The sequence below is a fragment of the Macrotis lagotis genome, chromosome 1, assembly GCF_037893015.1.
Source record: "Macrotis lagotis isolate mMagLag1 chromosome 1, bilby.v1.9.chrom.fasta, whole genome shotgun sequence".
NCBI lineage: Eukaryota > Metazoa > Chordata > Mammalia > Peramelemorphia > Peramelidae > Macrotis > Macrotis lagotis.
This window is the reverse complement of record NC_133658.1, coordinates 764,471,774-764,490,442: the sequence shown is the minus strand read 5'-3', so window position 1 is coordinate 764,490,442 and position 18,669 is coordinate 764,471,774. Positions and strand designations below refer to the sequence as shown.

At 34.2% G+C, this 18,669-nt stretch overlaps 1 protein-coding gene across 8 annotated transcripts in view; it reads right to left on the bottom strand.

Moving 5' to 3' along the window:
- Positions 1 to 18,669, bottom strand: part of CEP295 (centrosomal protein 295) — an 85,164-nt gene that overhangs the window by 14,095 nt on the left and 52,400 nt on the right. For 6 of the 8 annotated variants that reach the window (XR_012474349.1, XM_074216452.1, XM_074216451.1 and 3 more), the window contains 7 exons: positions 13,667 to 13,800; positions 13,025 to 13,157; positions 11,729 to 12,312; positions 8,101 to 8,229; positions 5,186 to 5,291; positions 1,510 to 1,692; positions 319 to 418 (listed from right to left, as the gene is read on the bottom strand). Coding sequence is in view for 7 of the 8 variants with exons in the window: in XM_074216452.1 (XP_074072553.1) it covers positions 319 to 418; positions 1,510 to 1,692; positions 5,186 to 5,291; positions 8,101 to 8,229; positions 11,729 to 12,312; positions 13,025 to 13,157; positions 13,667 to 13,800 (1,369 nt within the window). In the remaining variant the exon portion in view is untranslated. Of the gene's footprint in view, positions 1 to 318; positions 419 to 1,509; positions 1,693 to 5,185; positions 5,292 to 8,100; positions 8,230 to 10,062; positions 10,125 to 11,728; positions 12,313 to 13,024; positions 13,158 to 13,666; positions 13,801 to 18,669 lie in introns of those variants that run through there. The other 2 variants (XM_074216455.1, XM_074216457.1) reach the window with 2 other exon arrangements.

The following is an 18,669-nucleotide window of genomic DNA, read 5'->3' as shown; positions in this document are numbered from 1 at the left end:
GCCCAAGACCACACAGCTAGGTAATTATTAAGTGTTTGAGGTCACATTTGAACTCAGGTACTCCTGACTCCAGGACCAGTGTTCTATCCATTGTGCCACCTAGCCATCCCAATACAGATTATTTCTGACAGTTTTTTCCATAGGAAGAGACCTGATAGAATGTATAGGTTATATTTAATTTGACAAAAAAGATTCTCAACTTAATTGAGCTCAACCTTGAATAGAATTAAAATTTCAAATGAAATAAAAGAAGCTTGTGAAATAAATTTTGTGAATTAAGCTATACTTTTATTTTTCCCTCTTTACTATAAAGGATACCTTAAAGTCTGCTGATGACTAAGTGCTTGTGCAGTATTCTTATCTTCAAGGAAACACACTTTAACTTCATTAACTTTCTTCAACTGACTCATTGTGGGCCCTGTGTGGGGAAAAAAGTACAAAAATAAAAATAAAACAGTGTAGATTTAAAAAAAAAAACTACAGAAAAGAAAGAGGCAGATGATACAAGACCAAGAATGACAGTTATTGTACTGGATAACAGGATCTCAAAAGAACAGGTTAGACTATCGGACTGAATATAGTATAGATGAAATTTAGTAGGAATATATTATGTAAAATGTCCTAAATGGGTTCAACTGCACAAATATAGGATGAGAGGTTTGGTTAAGTAACAATTCATTTGAGAAACTTCTGGGGTATTTAAATAGAACAAAATCTCATAAGCTAATAGTCTAATAGTACAGATAAAAGAACTAATGTAATCTTAGGTTACGTTAATAAAAATATAATGTCCAGCACTAAGGATATGCTAGTCTTGCTGTATTCTACTCTGATTAGAACACATTTGGAGTATTTACATTTTTGGAAGGATTGCATCTAGTAGAAGGCAGCTAGATCAGTGAGAAGATTGACAATCATAATAAATGTTTAGCACAGAAAAGAGAAGGCTTTGGACTGGGGGAATAGAAAGCATGGCACTGAATTAAAACAATAGTTATCTAAAGATTATCATTTAGAAAGGATTATACTTATTCTTATTGACACCAGAGAAAAAATTAGAAACAGTGCATAAAGGTTTCAGAGAAACTGATTTCAGCTGGAGACAGTTCCTGTTAACTTAAAACAAAAACATTAATAAAGATATTTATCCACCAACACCTTATCTTCAAGCTAGGCGATTACTTCATTTTTTTTATGAATTGAATATTTTAATGATATCTTTTATTTTTACTTCACCTACATTTACAAATATCTCTTCTTCCTCCCTTTCAAAGAAGAATTGCTTTTAACAAAGAATAAAAAAGAGAGGGGAAAAATAATCAGCTAAACTGCCCAATACAGTGAACAATTCCGACTGTTCCACATCCAGAATTTCTCACAATTGCAAATGGAGAGGCAGCCTGTCTTTTATATATAGGCTACCTTTTATATATAATCAGAAACCAAATGTGTTATTCTATCTCACCTAAGAACGATCCCAAGCTATCTGTGACAATCTAGGAAACATACCAGTAAGCTTTCTCTCCAGTGGGTGCTTTTTTAAAGCTGATTTAGGCTGACATTTTCCAGAAGTTCGAACTTTATTTTTAATTTCTTTCTGTCTTAGAGATGATCGTTCAATGAATGAATTATTCTTCTTTACAAATGCTTCTTGTAAGCTTCCAGGTTTGGAACTAACTTCTTGAACTCTGTCTGTCAATCAAGCAATAAGTAGTTGTTAAACATCTACTCTGTTCTAGATACTGGGGCTACAAGTGCAAAGAATTCCTCCCTCACTAAGAAAGTATGATCTATTGGGGGCAGCTAGGTGGCGTAGTGGATAAAGCACCGGCCTGAAGTCAGGAGTACCTGGGTTCAAATCCGGTCTCAGACACTTAATAATTACCTAGCTGTGTGGCCTTGGGCAAGCCACCAAACAAACAAAAAAGAAAGTATGATCTATTGGAGGAGATAAATAGCTAACAATTTCCTACAACACAAATGTAAGATAGAATACTATGTTGTATAAGAAATAGAAAGGAAGTCAATTTGACTAGATTTTATAGTTGCAGGCAAAAAAAAAGGGAAAAATTTAGTTACAGAGATTTAAAATTCTCTTTAGATGAAGAGACATACTCTTTATCTCATGTATGACAAGAAACTTCCCAAGACTTTGCAGACAGGATAATTTTTGCTCACTTCTTTAGATTCATGTGGGAAAATGATCTTGCCAGAAGAAACTTAGCACCACTTAAAATTATGAAGTGGTACCCCCACCCCCAAAAGTATAAACTTCAGGGGTAAAGGCAAAATCCTCATCAGTGCTGTTCACTGATAGCAAGGGCTTTTGCTAACAAAGGCAGATCTAGCAAGTGAAGAACTGGTTAAGAAGAAAGCATCTAAATATGGGGTTTGGATTTCTAAACTGTGGTTTAAAACACAGAAATGAAAGGTACTGATCAAAGACAGACTACCTGTAACAAAGGTTGATGAGAACATATTTGCATAATCTTAAAAACATAAATAAAAAGAGGAAGTGATTATATTTACTTTCATGCAAGCTATGATATAGAGTTGTTAAAATATAGGAAAATGAATAAAAATAAAGACAATCTTGGGGCAGCTAGGTGACACAGTGGTTAAAGTGTCCTACTTGGAGTAAGGATGACATGAATTCCAATCTGTCCTCGGACACTTGCTCTGTGACCCTGGGAAAGTCACATAACCCTATTTTCCTCAGTGTCTCATCTATAAAATGAACTGGAGAAGGATTGAAAACCACTCCAGTATCTCTGCCAAGAACACCCCAAAAAGCATCACAAAGAGTTCGATACAACTGAAAAATAAACAACAATAGACAAACTTACTACTGAACCACAAGTTCATAGGTGACAAAAGTCTTGCAAGCAAAAAATAATAATAAAAATCTATGCCATAAATGTTTAAATATAAATGCACACACTACAAGGCAATGGGGTTAAGTGACTTGCCCTAGGCCCACAGCTACGTAATTATTAAGTGTCTGAGGCCGGATTTGAATTCAGGTACTCCTGACTCCAGGGCTGGTGCTCTACCCACTGTGTCACCTAGCCACCTCCACATTATATTATTAACTAAAAAAGTGAAAAAGTGCAATAAGAGAAAAAGACTTAAAAGGTATCAGTGATACTTAAGATGAGATGTAGTACTAGAATATGACTTTGGAAGGGTTTAACTTATTTACAATAAAAATGGATAGGAAAAAGAAGCAGAGAGAGAGAGAGAGAGAGAGAGAGAGAGAGAGAGGTTCATTATAATTTTCAATTAAGAAATAACTTTTTCTTTAAAGAAGCCAAATCAGTCTAAGGAAACCTAGGGACAAGAGAGAAGATTGCTAAAGATCAATAGTCAGCCTGCCAATAATCACTTATATGCCAGGCACTGTACTAAGTACACACTAAGTACACAAAAAGGCAAAAGACCATTCCTGCTCTCAAGAACCTTGCAATTTAATGTAGAAAAGAATAAGCTAACATGGACAAACATGCCTGGAGCTGAGAGCTGGAAGGTCTTGTGGACAGCACAGTCAGGAGACCAGTGTCCCAGGGCTGGCAGGAGGACAAGACAACAAAGGGCTTGGGATACAAGTTTTTTGTGTTTGATTCTGGAAGTGACAGGAACCACTGGAATTTGGGAGAGGGGAGACAGTTTTACATGGTCAAACTTGTGATTTAGGAAAATCACTCTGGTAGCTGAAAGAAGGCTGGACTGGAGTAGAGAAAGATTTGAAGAAGGTGATCAGAGACTGCTCCAGGGATGCTGCAAAGAGATGCTGCAAAGGGGAAATCAATAAGCCTTAGCAACACATTGTATGGGGGGAGGAGAGTGAGGATTTGAGAATAACACCTATGAAAGTGTAACTTGTGTGCATAGCCCTAGAGGGAACAAGGGACAATTAGTAGAAATTACAAAGGCATGAATTTTAGCTTTATGTAAAGAAAAATTTCTAAACAGTTAACAACTATCTATGTAGAATGATTCACTGTGTAGGGAATTAATGACCTCACTAGAGGTCTCAAAACAAAAGTTAGATGACAAACTGATGTAGAAATGTCTTTTCAGGTATGGGTTTGAATGGATATCCCTTCCCACTCTGATATTTGGTGAAATTTTTAAAAAGAAAAATCCAAGTAAGCAAAGGTGTCTAATTTTTAAAAAATGGTAATCATAACAGTTAAAATTATGTTGCAGGATTTTATTTTATTATGAAATATAACTCTAAATAGTATGCTTGGTGCAAGTGTGCCAAAGATAGATAGATACACACACACACACACACACACACAAATATATAGCTAATAAGAAAGAGCTAATAAAATGAAGGGGTGACAAAAAAGGAAGAAACTAGCATGGCTGTTCCCAACCACGGCTTCTTTTTCTACAACTTTTCATCACAATAAATTAAGCAGCAGGAATATGGCCAGGATAAATAAATTAAAAATTAACTAACTTTTATTAGTTCATTCTTATTTCTGACTCCCCCCCCCAAAATAAAAGCATTCAGATTCATAGAGATCAAGTAAGCCTTAGAGATTTCTTGTATCTCTAGTAAGAAAGCTTTAAATCAGAAAGGCAGTGTGGTATAATGGAAAACATGAAACCTGAAGTCAGAAAAACATATTCTGATACTTAACCTTGGGCAGGTCTCTTAATTTTACTAAGTCTCAAATTCTTCATCTTTGGAATGGAAATAATACCTATGTCATTCATTCCAAGGGATTGTCATAAGAATCAAATAAGACAATTTTTACAACCTTAAAGCTACATAAATGTCAGCTGCTGACATGAAACAGGCCAGTCATTAATAACTTTTAAAATTTTTTTTGCTTAATAGTATTTTTTAATTACATGTAAAGATAGTAAGAAAACTTTAATAATCCACAACTAACTGTAACTTGTTTCTAGATGCTCCTTTCCCATTTCTATGTTATACTGAAATAATGAATATAATTATTCTAGTAGCCATATGACCTTATGACTGTCATCAAAAGAACTTGTGCAATACATAAGATTAAATGGTGTTAATGAATAAAATGTAGGACTTTGCTGCTGCTTAATTCAAATCCTTCTTTTGTCACTTACTAGCAATGTGACCATGGGCAAATAACTGAATTTCTATTTTATTTGTAAAATGAAGGGGGTAGAATGAGAAGACCTATAAGGTTACCTGGATGCTGTAAGGAAGAAGATGGTCTCTCCACAGGAGGTTCTGTGATAGTTAAATCTGGTTTCCAAACTGAATAATCTTCTTTCAACTCTGAATCTTGTTTCACCTAGTAACAAGAATGAGTAGTGCTTTTCAGACCTACAGAAAATGTAAAACATCTTTCTAATGTCACAAAACAGTTGATTCTAATTGCACAAACTTGTAAAATAAATATTCAAAACACTAGCAAAGACAATTCCAAATACTGGCATTAGATATCACTTTAAGGATTGCAAAGTACTTTACATTTGTTATTTCAATGGATCCTCACAATTGACTCAAATTTAACTTGCAGTAAACTAAAATCTCCCCTTTTCAGATGAACTGCTAACCCTCCTGTCTTATAAAGATGATTTTCTGAAACCAAATTATGAAAAGATTCTTTTATTCCCTTACTACAAATAGTATGATCACAAAATTTAGTTTTTTTCTCTTCCTATACTATCCTCCCATCACTACCTTTTACTTTTCTTATGATCCCATTACTATTGAAAATGTGAAGGAAATGGGATTTTCAGTGCCTACTTTTGTCATAGTTGGTGAAAAATCTTTATTAAAATGTTATCATTCAGACAGCTGATTATTTTTCATGCTAGAAAGTAGAAAAAGAATGGAAAAAGAATGGGTGGGATTTCTCCACAGTTCAGTTGAAAACTGTATTATGTATCATGTAATAATAGTGTTATAAACCTAGCAATATCAGATTATATTTCATAAATGCAAATAAATTCTTTTACTTCATCTACCCAAGAGAGAAACAAAAGAGGTTTTCTGAGGAGAAACATGACCAAATCTATTCATAAGATTATTATGGCAATCACTAGAATTGCTTGGTAGAGCTAAAAATCATCCTATTAGAGTTCCTAAGAGTGGAGATTCAATACTGTACTAGAACGGAGGAGTTCCAAAAGGGCAAAGGATAAAAAATGATGACCTGAGAGTTTATAATTCTACAAAAAAATTTATGTAATACATGAACTTGTAAAGGTATGACATTCATATATGAAAACATAATACCATGAGGCAACGTGTCCTTGATAACAAATGATATGAAGAAATCTTATAAATTTTAGAGGATAACAGTGAGTTGAGGGAATCAAAAAAATTTTCACATCACAAATTAGGTCCTGAATTTGAGGCTCATTGTTCTGTCAATTGCATTACCAAGCTGCTCCTAATTTATTACAAACTAAGTTTCTTTGAGAAGAAACTCTTAACTTGTTGACTCCAAAAACATAGTGAGGAACAAGATGGAAATCCTCTGTTTACAGGCCTGCTTTCTCGTTAAACAGTATCAGGATTTCTTTTAAAAAGAGTCCTCAATTATATATAAGAAAAATAAATTTTAGAAAAATTTCACTAACATGACAAAATTCAGTTTTGATCCTAAATTTTAATCCTTTTTATTGCAATTTTCCTTAAAATAATTCACATGTCCTTTTTTAAAATTTTTTTATTTATTTAAGACAATGAGGTTAAATGACTTGCCCAAGGTCACAGCCATGCAATTATTCAGTGTCTGAGGCTGGATTTGAACTCAGGTCCTCCTGACTCCAAGGCCAGTACTTTCTATCTGTACCACCTAGCTATCCCCTATTTTCCTTTTTTAAACACAGATTTCATAAGGACTTTTTTTTGGATAAAATAACATTATTATTGTGAACACCAATTAACATATTATGATTTTAGGAGGAAAAAGAAGGATTTATTTGCAAGATAATATAAAGTTTAATTTTACACTCATTTAAAAATGACAAAATATAATTATTGTTTACATATAAACAAAACCAAGCATCAGAAAAAATTGTGATACATATAGATCTTTCAAAATTGGCTCAATTAGCTGATATTTTGTGTACTGGATGCTCTTTGGAGTCTTTGTTTGTTTGTTTGTTTTTTAGGTTTTTGTAAGGCAAAAGGGGTTAAGTGGCTTGCCCAAGGCCACACAGCTAGGTAATTATTAAATGTCTGAGACCGGATTTGAACCCAGGTACTCATGACTCCAAGGATGGTGCTTTATCCACTTCACCATCTAGCTGCCCCGTTTATGAGAGTTTTGCCAAAGGCAGAAAAAGTTTTAACTTATGATGAGCATAATATTAATGACTTTTGATTCCATGTTATACAATAGTGTCAGAATCACTCAAAGTCCTTGGAATCAGATTATCCAGGAAGGAAGAAGACAAAGAAAGAGGAAGTTTACATATACAAATATATATGCTGTGAAAGACTTCATTTTACTATATGAATTTGGCTTAAAACAATTAGCTCTCCTCCTTAACAAATTCAGCACCATTTATAATTTTTTTTGTTATTCTGAACAAGCAACAGAAAATGAGTTCTCATATAAAAAGAATAGAAAAAAAAATGAACTGTATTTGAAACCAAAACTCTCCATTAAAAAGTTTTGTTTTTTTAGCTATAATATACATAGAAGCATGTTAATACCAAAGCTGTTTTGCTTGTTTTGTCTTCCTCTGGGAATTTCCACTTTCAAAAAAATACTTCACTAATATTCCTTATCATTAACACATTATGCATTATTACCAGACTACTGAAACAGAAATTCTATTTCTAATCTCTTCTGGGCCAGAAAAGTACATAACAAAAATGTGTATAAAGCAAATTAATTCTCAATCACGGTCTTTGGGTCTTTCTTTTAAGCAAATCATATCACAGAAATTTACAAAACTTTAGAAATGATTTGGCTGAGCAATTCAAGCATACATTCCTCCTTAAAAAAGGTCTACCATTTATGATAACTGTTTTAATTGCCTACATTTCTTTTTGGCTTATTTCCTGGTTTTCCTCTGAGTTTCAGAAAACTATTCTTGTTATAGAAATGAAATGTTATTAAGTATCCTTGTCAAACTTACCTGAAAATCACTCCCTCTGTTTTCTTCTTGGATCAAATGTTCCGATTCTGATTCTATAACACTATTGTCACTGGAGCTGATTAAAGTTAGTTCAGACTCTTCCATGATACCATGTCCAGATATGGTCTCCTAAACAGCAACAGAAAAAAGGTAGTTCTTTAAAGTCATTGTTTCTCAAAATAAAATAAAAATGATTTTAGCAGCTATATCTTAAGAAAAAATAAACAAGGAAGTTGTCATGGAACAGCTATGTTTAAAGGGGGAGAAAAGTAAAACTTTTCATTCACTAAAACTCACTAAAAAAAAAAACAAACCAAAAAATTTCCAAAGAAACCACAATTTTTGAGATTTTATTAACTCCACTGAAAGGTATGCCAATGTTTAAAAAGCAATTTGGTAATTTCCAGAATAGCAGTCTTCCACTAATTTTCCTGCCTGTAAAAAAAATAATAATACTTTCCTGAAAGGACTATGACTGTAACCAAAGTTTCACTTTGATAAAGCCTCTATGTGAGTCATTCATCTCAATTTGGCATGTCCACTGGATGGTATTGCTTTTTTGGCTAATGAAAAAGCTGTCTGATGGCCCACATTATTGGATCAAGGTATAAACTACAGTGGCAATGAATAATTGAGGGAATGAAGGAAAATGACATCATTTAGGAAAAGATCTCAATTAATAGCATATTAGTGGCAGGAGAATTTTCAGAATACAGTAAAGCACAGTAGTTAAAGACAATAGTAAATAGCCACCGAATTTTAGGATTATGTGGAATATCAGAACATATCTTCTTATCTCCTAGGAAATGCAGAAAGCAGGAAGTAAAATAAAATTGTGTGTCAGGCCAGAATTGAAACTATCTATACAAGACAGATTTGTCAGGTTTCCAAAGACTGACTTGCTTCAGTACTTAGTTAGAATTCATAGTCTCATCAATGAAATTTATCATCCATTAAGCTTTAAGAAAATGATCATTGAGGATGGTCAATCCTCACGTCAATCTCTCTTGAGAGAAAACTACATATACTCATCTCTTGGAATAAATAGACTTTCTATATTAGTAAAACCTGCAGACATTGAGCAAAAGTTCTTTTTTTTATATAAATACTTTCTTTTTCAATTATATAATAGTAGTTTCTACCAATCAGTTTTTGTAAGGTTTTGAATTTTGCTATTTCCCCTCCTCCCTCCAACAGAAGGAAATATGATAATCTTTACATTGTTTCCATGATATGCATATAATACTGAACGTGTTGAGAAAAAATATATCCTTAAGGAAGAAAGAAAATATTAGGGATAGCAAAATTATATAATACTTAAGACAACTTTTTTTTAAAAAAAATTGAGGATAATAATCTTTGGTCTTCGTTCAAACTCCACAGTTCTTTCTCTGGATACAGATAGTATTCTCCATCACAGATCCCCCAAAACTGTCTCTGATTATTGCTCTGATGGAGTGAGCAAATCCATCAAGGTTGATCATCACTGCACATTGCTGTTAAGGTGTACAATGTTCTTCCAATTCTGCTCATCTCACTTAGCATCAGTTCATGAAAGTCTTTCCAGGCTTCTCTGAAATCTCATCCCTCCTAATTTCTAATACAACAATAGTGTTCCATCACATACATATACCACAATTTGTTTAGCCATTCCCCAATTAATGGATATCCCCTCGATTTCCAATTCTTTGCCATTGCAAACAGATTTGCATGTAATTTTTGTACACGTGAGGCTTTTCATGCTATAGACCCAGTAGTGGTATTTACTGGATCAAAGGGTATGCAGTTTTATTGTCTTTTGGTTGAGCAAAAGTTCTTGTGAACTATTCCACCTCACAGAGAGGCTTTATCAAAGTGAAACTCTGGTTACAGTTATTTGCTTTTACTCCTCAAACCCAGGTAATTCTATGAAATAGAAAGATAAGAAAATATGGTTGGAATCTCATCTCTACTGGTAATTACCTGTGTGTCACCAGAATCTCTGACACATTAACTGCTTATGTAACCAAAGACTCATCTTCTTTCTTTGTAATCAGGAAAATAAAATTACATATATTACTTATATAGTACTGTTATTGCGAGGATCAAATAAAGTAATGCATGGAAAGTATTATGCAACTTAAAGTACTAGACTTTTAAGTCCAAACCTACAATTTTTCCATATAACGAATTGCCATTACTGAGAAAGATAGTCAAGTCATCTGTAACTGATACTTTTGGACATGTACCTTAGGCACTGAAAAGTGACTTGTCCATAACCACAAAACTAATATTAAAGGTAGAACTTAAACCCAAATCTTTTTGGCTCCAAGGACAGTTTCTAAAAGCACTATATCAAATTATTGTCATGGATTCCATTACTGCTACTACTTTGTTGTTGTTGTGGAGTCATGTCTGACTCTTGTTGATGTCATTTGGGATTTTTTTTTGGTAAAAATAATTGGAGTGATTTGTCATTTCATTCTCCAGTTCATTTTAAAGATAAGGAAATAGAGGCAAACAGGCTAAAGTGATTTTCCCAGGGTCACAAAGCTAAGTAAATGTCTGAAGGCAGATTTGAACCCAGGTTTTTCCTGACTTCAGGTCTGGCACTCAATCTACTGTGCCACGTAGCTTCTCAAAATCTATTAAAAAAAATATCAAATAGGGGCAGCTAGGTGGTACAGTGGATAGAGCACTGGCCCTGGAGTCAGGAGTACCTGAGTTCAAATCCAGCCTCAGACACTTAGCTGTGTGGCCTTGGGCAAGCCACTTAACCCCCCATTGCCTTACAAAACACAAACAAAAAAAAAAGTCCAAAAAAAATCAAATAAAGAGTAACTAAGAAAGATGCTTCTTCATTCCCTGAAAAATCATTAATTTGACACAAAGAACAAAGCTACCCTTGTTGAAAAGCACTAAATAAGATAATATTAAAACTCAAAAGGACCCTTAAAGTGTCCAGAAGTTCAGAAATGTCAAACTCACCTGTGGGAAATATTCAATAAAATAAAAATAAGATAGATGCTAATTTTGTGGTTTCTAAGCTCCCAGAGCTCCATTTCTATTTGAGTTTGACACCACTGATCTAATCCATGATGAAAACGGCATATGCCTTCAATTCCAGGTATCTGGAAGTCTAAGGCAGAGTTAAGGAGTTTCTTCTGGTTCCAAAATGTTATGAGGATTACATGTCTGTATCAAGGCCTAAATTAGTGTGGTGAGCCCCTGGAAAATAAAATCTATAAAATTATCTTCATTATCTCTTCATAATCCTTAAAAGCTGACATTGTTTTAAAGACTGAAAACTTTATTAGAGGAAAATGACCAGTTCCAAATCAAATGGTCAGTGAATAGAAAATGAGCAGTAATAAAAAACTTTATAGCCAGTAGATTAGGAATTCATTACCACAGACTTGTTTCTTAACAATTCATAAATAATAGCAACAAATGTTAACATGTTACCTCCCCCAAATAATGTCAATGAAGGCATGTGTCATAATCAAATTAAGAAAAACCTAGAATTTGAATAGGACTGTTGCCTCAGACATAAAATTTGTTGCCCCTCAGAACTGGTAAATACACAATTTCAGACTCATGAAAGAAAATGGAATCAGTAGCTACTTTAAGATTAATTTCTCTCACTTACCCAAACTGGTATCGAGCTCTGTAATGAACATGATTTGAGACTTGTTAAGAATGATGATGGCAGTGGTTGAGATGTGTTTCGAAAGACCTCCACATTTTCATCACTTGCTATGGATCTATTTGATCTTTCTGAATGTAACTCTGGATCTCTGACCACATACCCATTACTTATTTCACTCCAAGCACTGTTAATAACTTCTGTTTGATGCTGTTTCATTTCATCAGATAATTCTTCAAAACCCAAATTCACCTTTCTGGAATCCATTTGGTCTGTTATTGAACTTTTGCTTGAATAAGAATTATAAGGTGTGCTATGTGGTAGCTTCATTCTAACAAACAGATTTGCATCATCAGAGGATCTAAAAGTTGGGCTCTGCAGACTTGCTACTGATGGTAAGAAATCAGCATTTCTCCTCTGTATTAATAACTCTTCACACTCCTTTCTAAGAGGAAATTTTTCTTTTTTAAACTTTTGTGAAAGTTCTTCAGTTTCAATGCTGATAATGCTTAGCAAATCTGCAGATTGGCTACTTTCACTTGGAGTAAATTCTGGTTGAAGTGGTTGAAAGGATTCTTCAGACATTGCTATAAAAAAGTTTTCAAAAATCAGTTAATCACATATATATGGGATCTAAAAACAGACCAAAATAACACTACTTAAATAAATAAGTTTTATATATCAAGCAACTCCCAACTTAATTTCCTTAAGATTATTAATAATGTCCATGTTATATAAATAGACAAATTTTCTTTAAAATAGATAAAAGGTTAAAGAATTTAGAATTTAGTAGCAGTTTTTAACTACTCCAGAACAACTGTTCCCAGCTAAAGAAACTACATCACACAATCACATAATGATCATGAGCTTTCTCTATTAAAATGAATGTTTGCAAAACATATGCTACATCCAAAATATCATTATTATTAATCTTAAGATTTCCTTTGAAAAGACAAAAATATGTTTGTATTTTCATTATAGGCATCAGCACAAATCAAATCATAAGGAAACCTGCACTTAAAAATATTCACTGTGAATTTACGGCAATAATTTCCAGATAGCAGAAAGAAAATGAAGAGATAACACGGAAAAGAAGTGTATAGAACAGCAAATTAGACAAAGACTAATACTTTGAAGAGATTCTTCTGAGCTTGTGATATTTCAATTGGTCTCAGAATAATCAGGAAATCTTACCAGTTAGGTTTTTGTTGAAGCCTGTTTAATCATTTAGGTCAGCATACCTAAAATAATGTTTTCCTTAGGAAAAATCTTCAGATTAGGAGGAATCAAAGGCCATACCTGATCTATTCATAGCAGAATCCAAGTTTACATTAAGAGAGGAATGAAATCTAGCCCTCACAGCTGTGGTGGAGGTTGTGCTTTCATGAGACCCAGATGCATCTTGGCTTTCAAGTGATGAAGGATATGTTGTCTGATAGAAATGCATATAGAAGTTTAAAAAAAATTATATGATCATTGCTATAATTCTTTCATATTAATATCACACTGATAAATATCATATTGCCTTAGGAGAGATTAATAGAAGAGTAATAGTTTGCATGTTCAAACACAATTAACTTAAAAATCACTTCATGAAAATGTCTTGAGTTCTTGGAAATTAAAACAAATGCAAATTATTTAAAAGCTTTTTTTCCCCCTTTTCCAATTCTTATTCTCCTACCTTCTTATAGGTCAAATTTTACTATAATAACAACTTATTTTTAAAAGTTCTATTAAGGGGCAGCAAGGTTCACAGTGGATAGGGACAGCTAAGTAGTGCAGTGTATACAGCTCTGGCCCTGAAGTCAGGAGTACCTGAATTCAAATCTGGCTTCAGACACTTAATAATTACCTAGCTGTGTCACCTTCAGCAAGTCACCTAACCTCATTGCCTTGAAAAACTAAAAGAAAAAAGTTCTCTTTATACATAATGTCAAGTACCTTGCTCAGGTCTTGAGAAAGTCCATTCTGAGAAAGAGATGATGAGAGATTCAAGTCAGGCCTTGGATCCAGAGTATGAAAAAGTTGACGTAAATGTGGAAAAGTTTGTTCCAATTCTGTTAAGTCAGGATTAACTATTAGAATTTTGAGAAAAAAGAAAAACATTAATGTTGAATTACTTAATATAAACTCTAAATAAATACTGTGAACAATATTATGTTATTGAACTTTGGCAAGTTAAGAAGCAAAGTTTTGTTTGACCCCTTAACATTATCAACAAACTGATTTAATATAAGGTCAAACCTTCATTATTAGAAGTATTCAAGACTGGAAAAACACTTAATGAACAAAGACCAATGAAGCTTCTGGTGCTACAAAGAAGCAGTGGATAGGGAGAGTGGATATGAACTTTGCTGTTAAGGGGTTCACCAAAGAATCAATTATAAAGCTTACAATAATGAAGAAAGGAAGAATTGGTAAGTAGGGTTTATTTTTTTTCTCAGTTACAATATCTAGTCCCAAGTCCCTTTTTTTCACTAAATCCCTTAATTCACCATGCGGGTATAACTTAAGTTCATTGAAGCTAAAAGCTCTAAACAGTGATTTAGGCAAGATGAGCTAAGATGGTGAAGTAAAGACTGGGTTCTCTCCCCTAACCCTCCAAATACCTTTAAATAATGACTAAATAAATTCTTGAGCAGTAGAACCTACAAAAAGGCTGAGTGAAACAATTTTCCAGCCCAAGACAACTTAGAAGATCAGCAGAAAAGGTCTGTTGCACAAGAAAGAGAAGAGTGCAGTCCAGGTTCCAGCAAACTAGGAGCAGGTCTTGGGAGCCACTAAATCAGGAGTAGCAGTAGAAGCTGCTTCCAGAACTTTCAGCCTACAGATGATGAAAGGAGTTGAACAACTGGTCAGAAGGAGATTACAGGGGTTTCTTTTCTAGCACTGAGACAGGACTCCATTGCTTTGCCCATACTTGGCTCTGGGTCACAAGTTCTGGGTGGTAGTCCCAGGGCAAGAGGAGCACTAGCACAGCACAACAGAGACCCTCCTCATAGTTCCAGGGCAGATAAGATTTCTTGTGGTCACTCACAGACTAGAACATGGCCCAATAAGGTAGTAAACAAATTTCTTCTTGGGTCATACCACCTTGAAAGAAATGAACATTTACAGGTTGCTAGAAGTATCTCTCAAAACAGCTGCATAAAATCCTAGAAACATGGCTCTCCACCATGAAAGGAGGGCCCTGCTTTTAAAAAGAATTAAAAATCAAATAATAGGTTAGGAAAACAAGTAAACGGGGCAGCTAGGTGGCTCAGTGGCTAGAGCACCGACCCTGAAGTCATGAGCACTGGAGTTCAAATCCAGCCTCAGACACTTAATAATTACCGAGCTGTGTGACCTTGCACAAGGCACTTAACCCCATTGCCTTGCAAAAAAAAAAAAAAAAAAAAAAACCAAAACCCTAAAAAGAAAAGGCTATTAGATTGGTCATTAAGAGATCACTGATAACCTTAGAAAGGAAAATAAGTAAACAACAGGAAAAAAACTCTGACCACAGAAAGTTACTATGGTGACAAGGAAGATCAAAACACACTCAGAAGTGGTGGCTAGGTGACACAGTGGATAGAGCACTGGCCCTGGAGTCAGGAGTACCTGAGTTCAAATCCGGCCTCAGATACTTAATAATTACCTAGCTGTGTGGCCTTGGGCAAGCCACTTAACCCCATTTGCCTTACAAAAACAAAAAAAAAACAAAAAAAAACCCCAACACACTCAGAAGAAGATAACAAAATCTAAGTTCCTACATCCAAAGACTCCAAGAAAAATATGAATTGGTCTTGGGTCATGCAAGAGCATAAAAAGGATTTTGAAAATCAAGTAGCAGAGATAGAGGAAAAATTGGGAAAAGAAATGAAAGTGATGCAAAAAAAAAAATCACAAAAAATGTGTCAACAGCTTGGTAAAGAAGATGAAAAAAGAATACTGAAGAAAATAGCACCTTAAAAAGCAGAATTAGCCAAATGGAAGAGAAAGAATGAAAGAAAAATGGAAGAAAATGTGAAATATCTCATTAGAAAAACAACTGACCTGGAAAACAGATCTAGAAAATATAATTTAAAAGTTAATGGACTACCTGAAAGCCATGATCAAAAAAAGAGCTAGATCATCTTTCAAGAAATTATCAAGAACCAAGAGGGTAAAACAGAAATTGAAAGAATCCATCAATCACTTCTTGAAAGAGATCCTCAAATGAAAACTCCCAGGGATACTACATCCATATTCTAGAACTCCCAGGTTAAAGCAAAATTATTGTAAGCAGCCAGGAAGAAACAATCCAAGAATTGTAGAGCCATGGTCAGAATAACACAAGATTTAGCAGCTTCTATAGAGGACTTGGAATGTGATATTCTGGAAAGCAAAAGAGCTTGGATTACAACCAAGAATCAACTACCTACTAAAACTGAGCAGAATCTTTCAGCGGAAAAGGTGGGCATTCAATGAAAAAGGGAACTTTCAAATTTTCTTGATGAAAAGAACAGAGATGAACAGAAAACTTGTTCTTATTAAATATAAAACTCAAGAGAATCATAAAAAAGGTAAGGGAACTCATAAGGAACTTATGTGTACATTTCTACAAGGGAAGATGGAAACTCATAAAAACTTTCTTATTATTAAGACATTTAGAAGGAGAATATATAGAGTCAGAGGGAACAGGGATGAAATCTAAAAAAAATAAAATTAAGGGATGAGAGAAGAATGTACAGTACAGGGGAAAAGGAAAAAGAAGAGGTAGAATTAACTCACATAAAAGAGGTAAGAAAGAGGTTTTACAGGGGCAACTAGGTGGTGCAGTGGATAGAGCACCAGTCCTGGAGTCAGGAGTACCTGAGTTCAAAGCTGGCTTCAGACACGTAGTAATCACCTAGCTATGTAGCCTTGGGCAAGCCACTTAACCCCATTTGCCTTGCAAAAAAACCCATAAACTAAAAAAAAAAAAGTTTTTACAGTGGAGGGTAAGGGCAAGGGGGAATGAGCAAATCTTAACTCTCATCAGAATTAGTTCAAAGAGGGAATAATACACACACACACACACACTCAATTGGATATAGAAATTTATCTTACCTATAGGAAAAGTAAGAGGGGAAGGAAATAAAAAGAAGAGGGCAAGGATGTATGAGATAGAAGGGAGGACAGATTGGGTGAGGGGGTGGTCAGAAGCAAAACACTTAGAGGAGGAAGGGATGAAAGGAAAAAAACAGAATGGGGAGAAATAGTAAATGTGAAAAAATGTTGAATTAAGTTTCTCTTATAAAGGTCTCATTTCTTAAATATGTCAGCTTCATAAAAACAAGAGCCATTCCTTGATTGATAAATATCCAAAAGACATGAAGGTTTCAGATGAAGTAATCAAAGCTGTCTATAGCTACATGAAAAAATATTTTAATTCTCTATTGGGAGACTGGAGAAATGCAAATTAAAATAATTCTGAGATACTCCCTCACACCTAATAGACTGGCTAACAGGTCAGAAATGGAAAATGACATGTTGGAGGGGATGTGATAAGTGATTATGATGGACTATTACTGTGCTATAAGAAATGATGGGGGCATTTATGTGGTTCAGTGGTTGGAGAACCGACCCTAGAATCAGGAGGACCTGAGTACAAATCTGGCCTCAAGATACTTGACAACTACTGTGTGACTCTGGGTAAATCACTTAATCCTGATTACCTCAACTCCCCCTACTCCCTAAAAAAAAAAAGGATGAGCAGGAATACTCTCAGAAAAACCTTTAAAGACTTATACGAGCTGTTGACAAAGTGAAATGTATTGTGTATAAAGTAACCACAATATTGTTAGATGATCAACTATGAATGATCTCCCTATTCTCAGCAATATGGTAATCCAAGACAACTCTTATGATAAAAAATGCTTCCTATCTCCAGAGAAAGAATTGATGGAGTTTGTTCTCAAGTAGGGGAGCATGGGGAGGGAAGAAGGAAGAGGATTTGGAACTCAAAATGTTGAAAACTATTTTTACATGTAACTTGGAAAAAATAAAATACTAAACAAAACAAACAAATCCAATGATTTAAACAGTATTAAAGTACAAGATGCAAGTAATATGATCGGAGAGCACTTCTCTTTTAAGATGCTCATAGCTATACAACAGAAAACCACAAGTCCGGAATATTTGAGACTTTCTTCTCATGAGCCATGTATAGTAAGAATTTGCAGTGATCCAGAAATAAAAATTTGAAGCATGAGAATATATTACAGCCACAAGAGAAAGGACAGAGAGTGAGAATCAAGAAAAATCAGGGAAGGATATAAAATGAATATAAAAGAAAAATGAAGTTGTGAGAGTTACATGAGTGAAGTGGAAGGGGTGTGCAACATGAGAGTAGTGAATATGATTAGAAGAGATTAGAACAACCTCAACTCCAATAATGTCGTGAGAATTTTTAGATATTTTCCTCTTTGCCCTTTGAAAATCTTGGATAAGACACTTTAAGAGACTGATATCACTCTGATGCTTACTGATAAGCTTGAATTTCTGAAGTGGCTATATTCTTCTCCCACTGGGAAATAGTAGAGATTTAAGAATTATATACACATACAAATACACATGTAAAGAAGCTGAGGCATACTAAAACTTGTATTTAAGTACAGAGGATGCTCCACTACTTGAGTCTCTAATTTTCTGTATGACTTAATGTCTTTTATATTTTAAGTATTTTGGTCATTAGATTTTACACCTTTTGTATGGTCAAGTAAGAGAGTGAATTTGTAAAGGACTAAGAGTTTAGGAAAGGAACTGATTCCCTTAATTCACTTGCAATAAGCAATATACACTCAGCATAGTGAATTTGGGAATAGCATAGGAGCTCTTAAACATAAAGCACATAAATACAGTTTGAAAAGACATTGCCCCTAATTAAGAAGTTAAAAATATTTCTATGTCTTTTTTGATCTCTTGCATTTTTATCTATGATC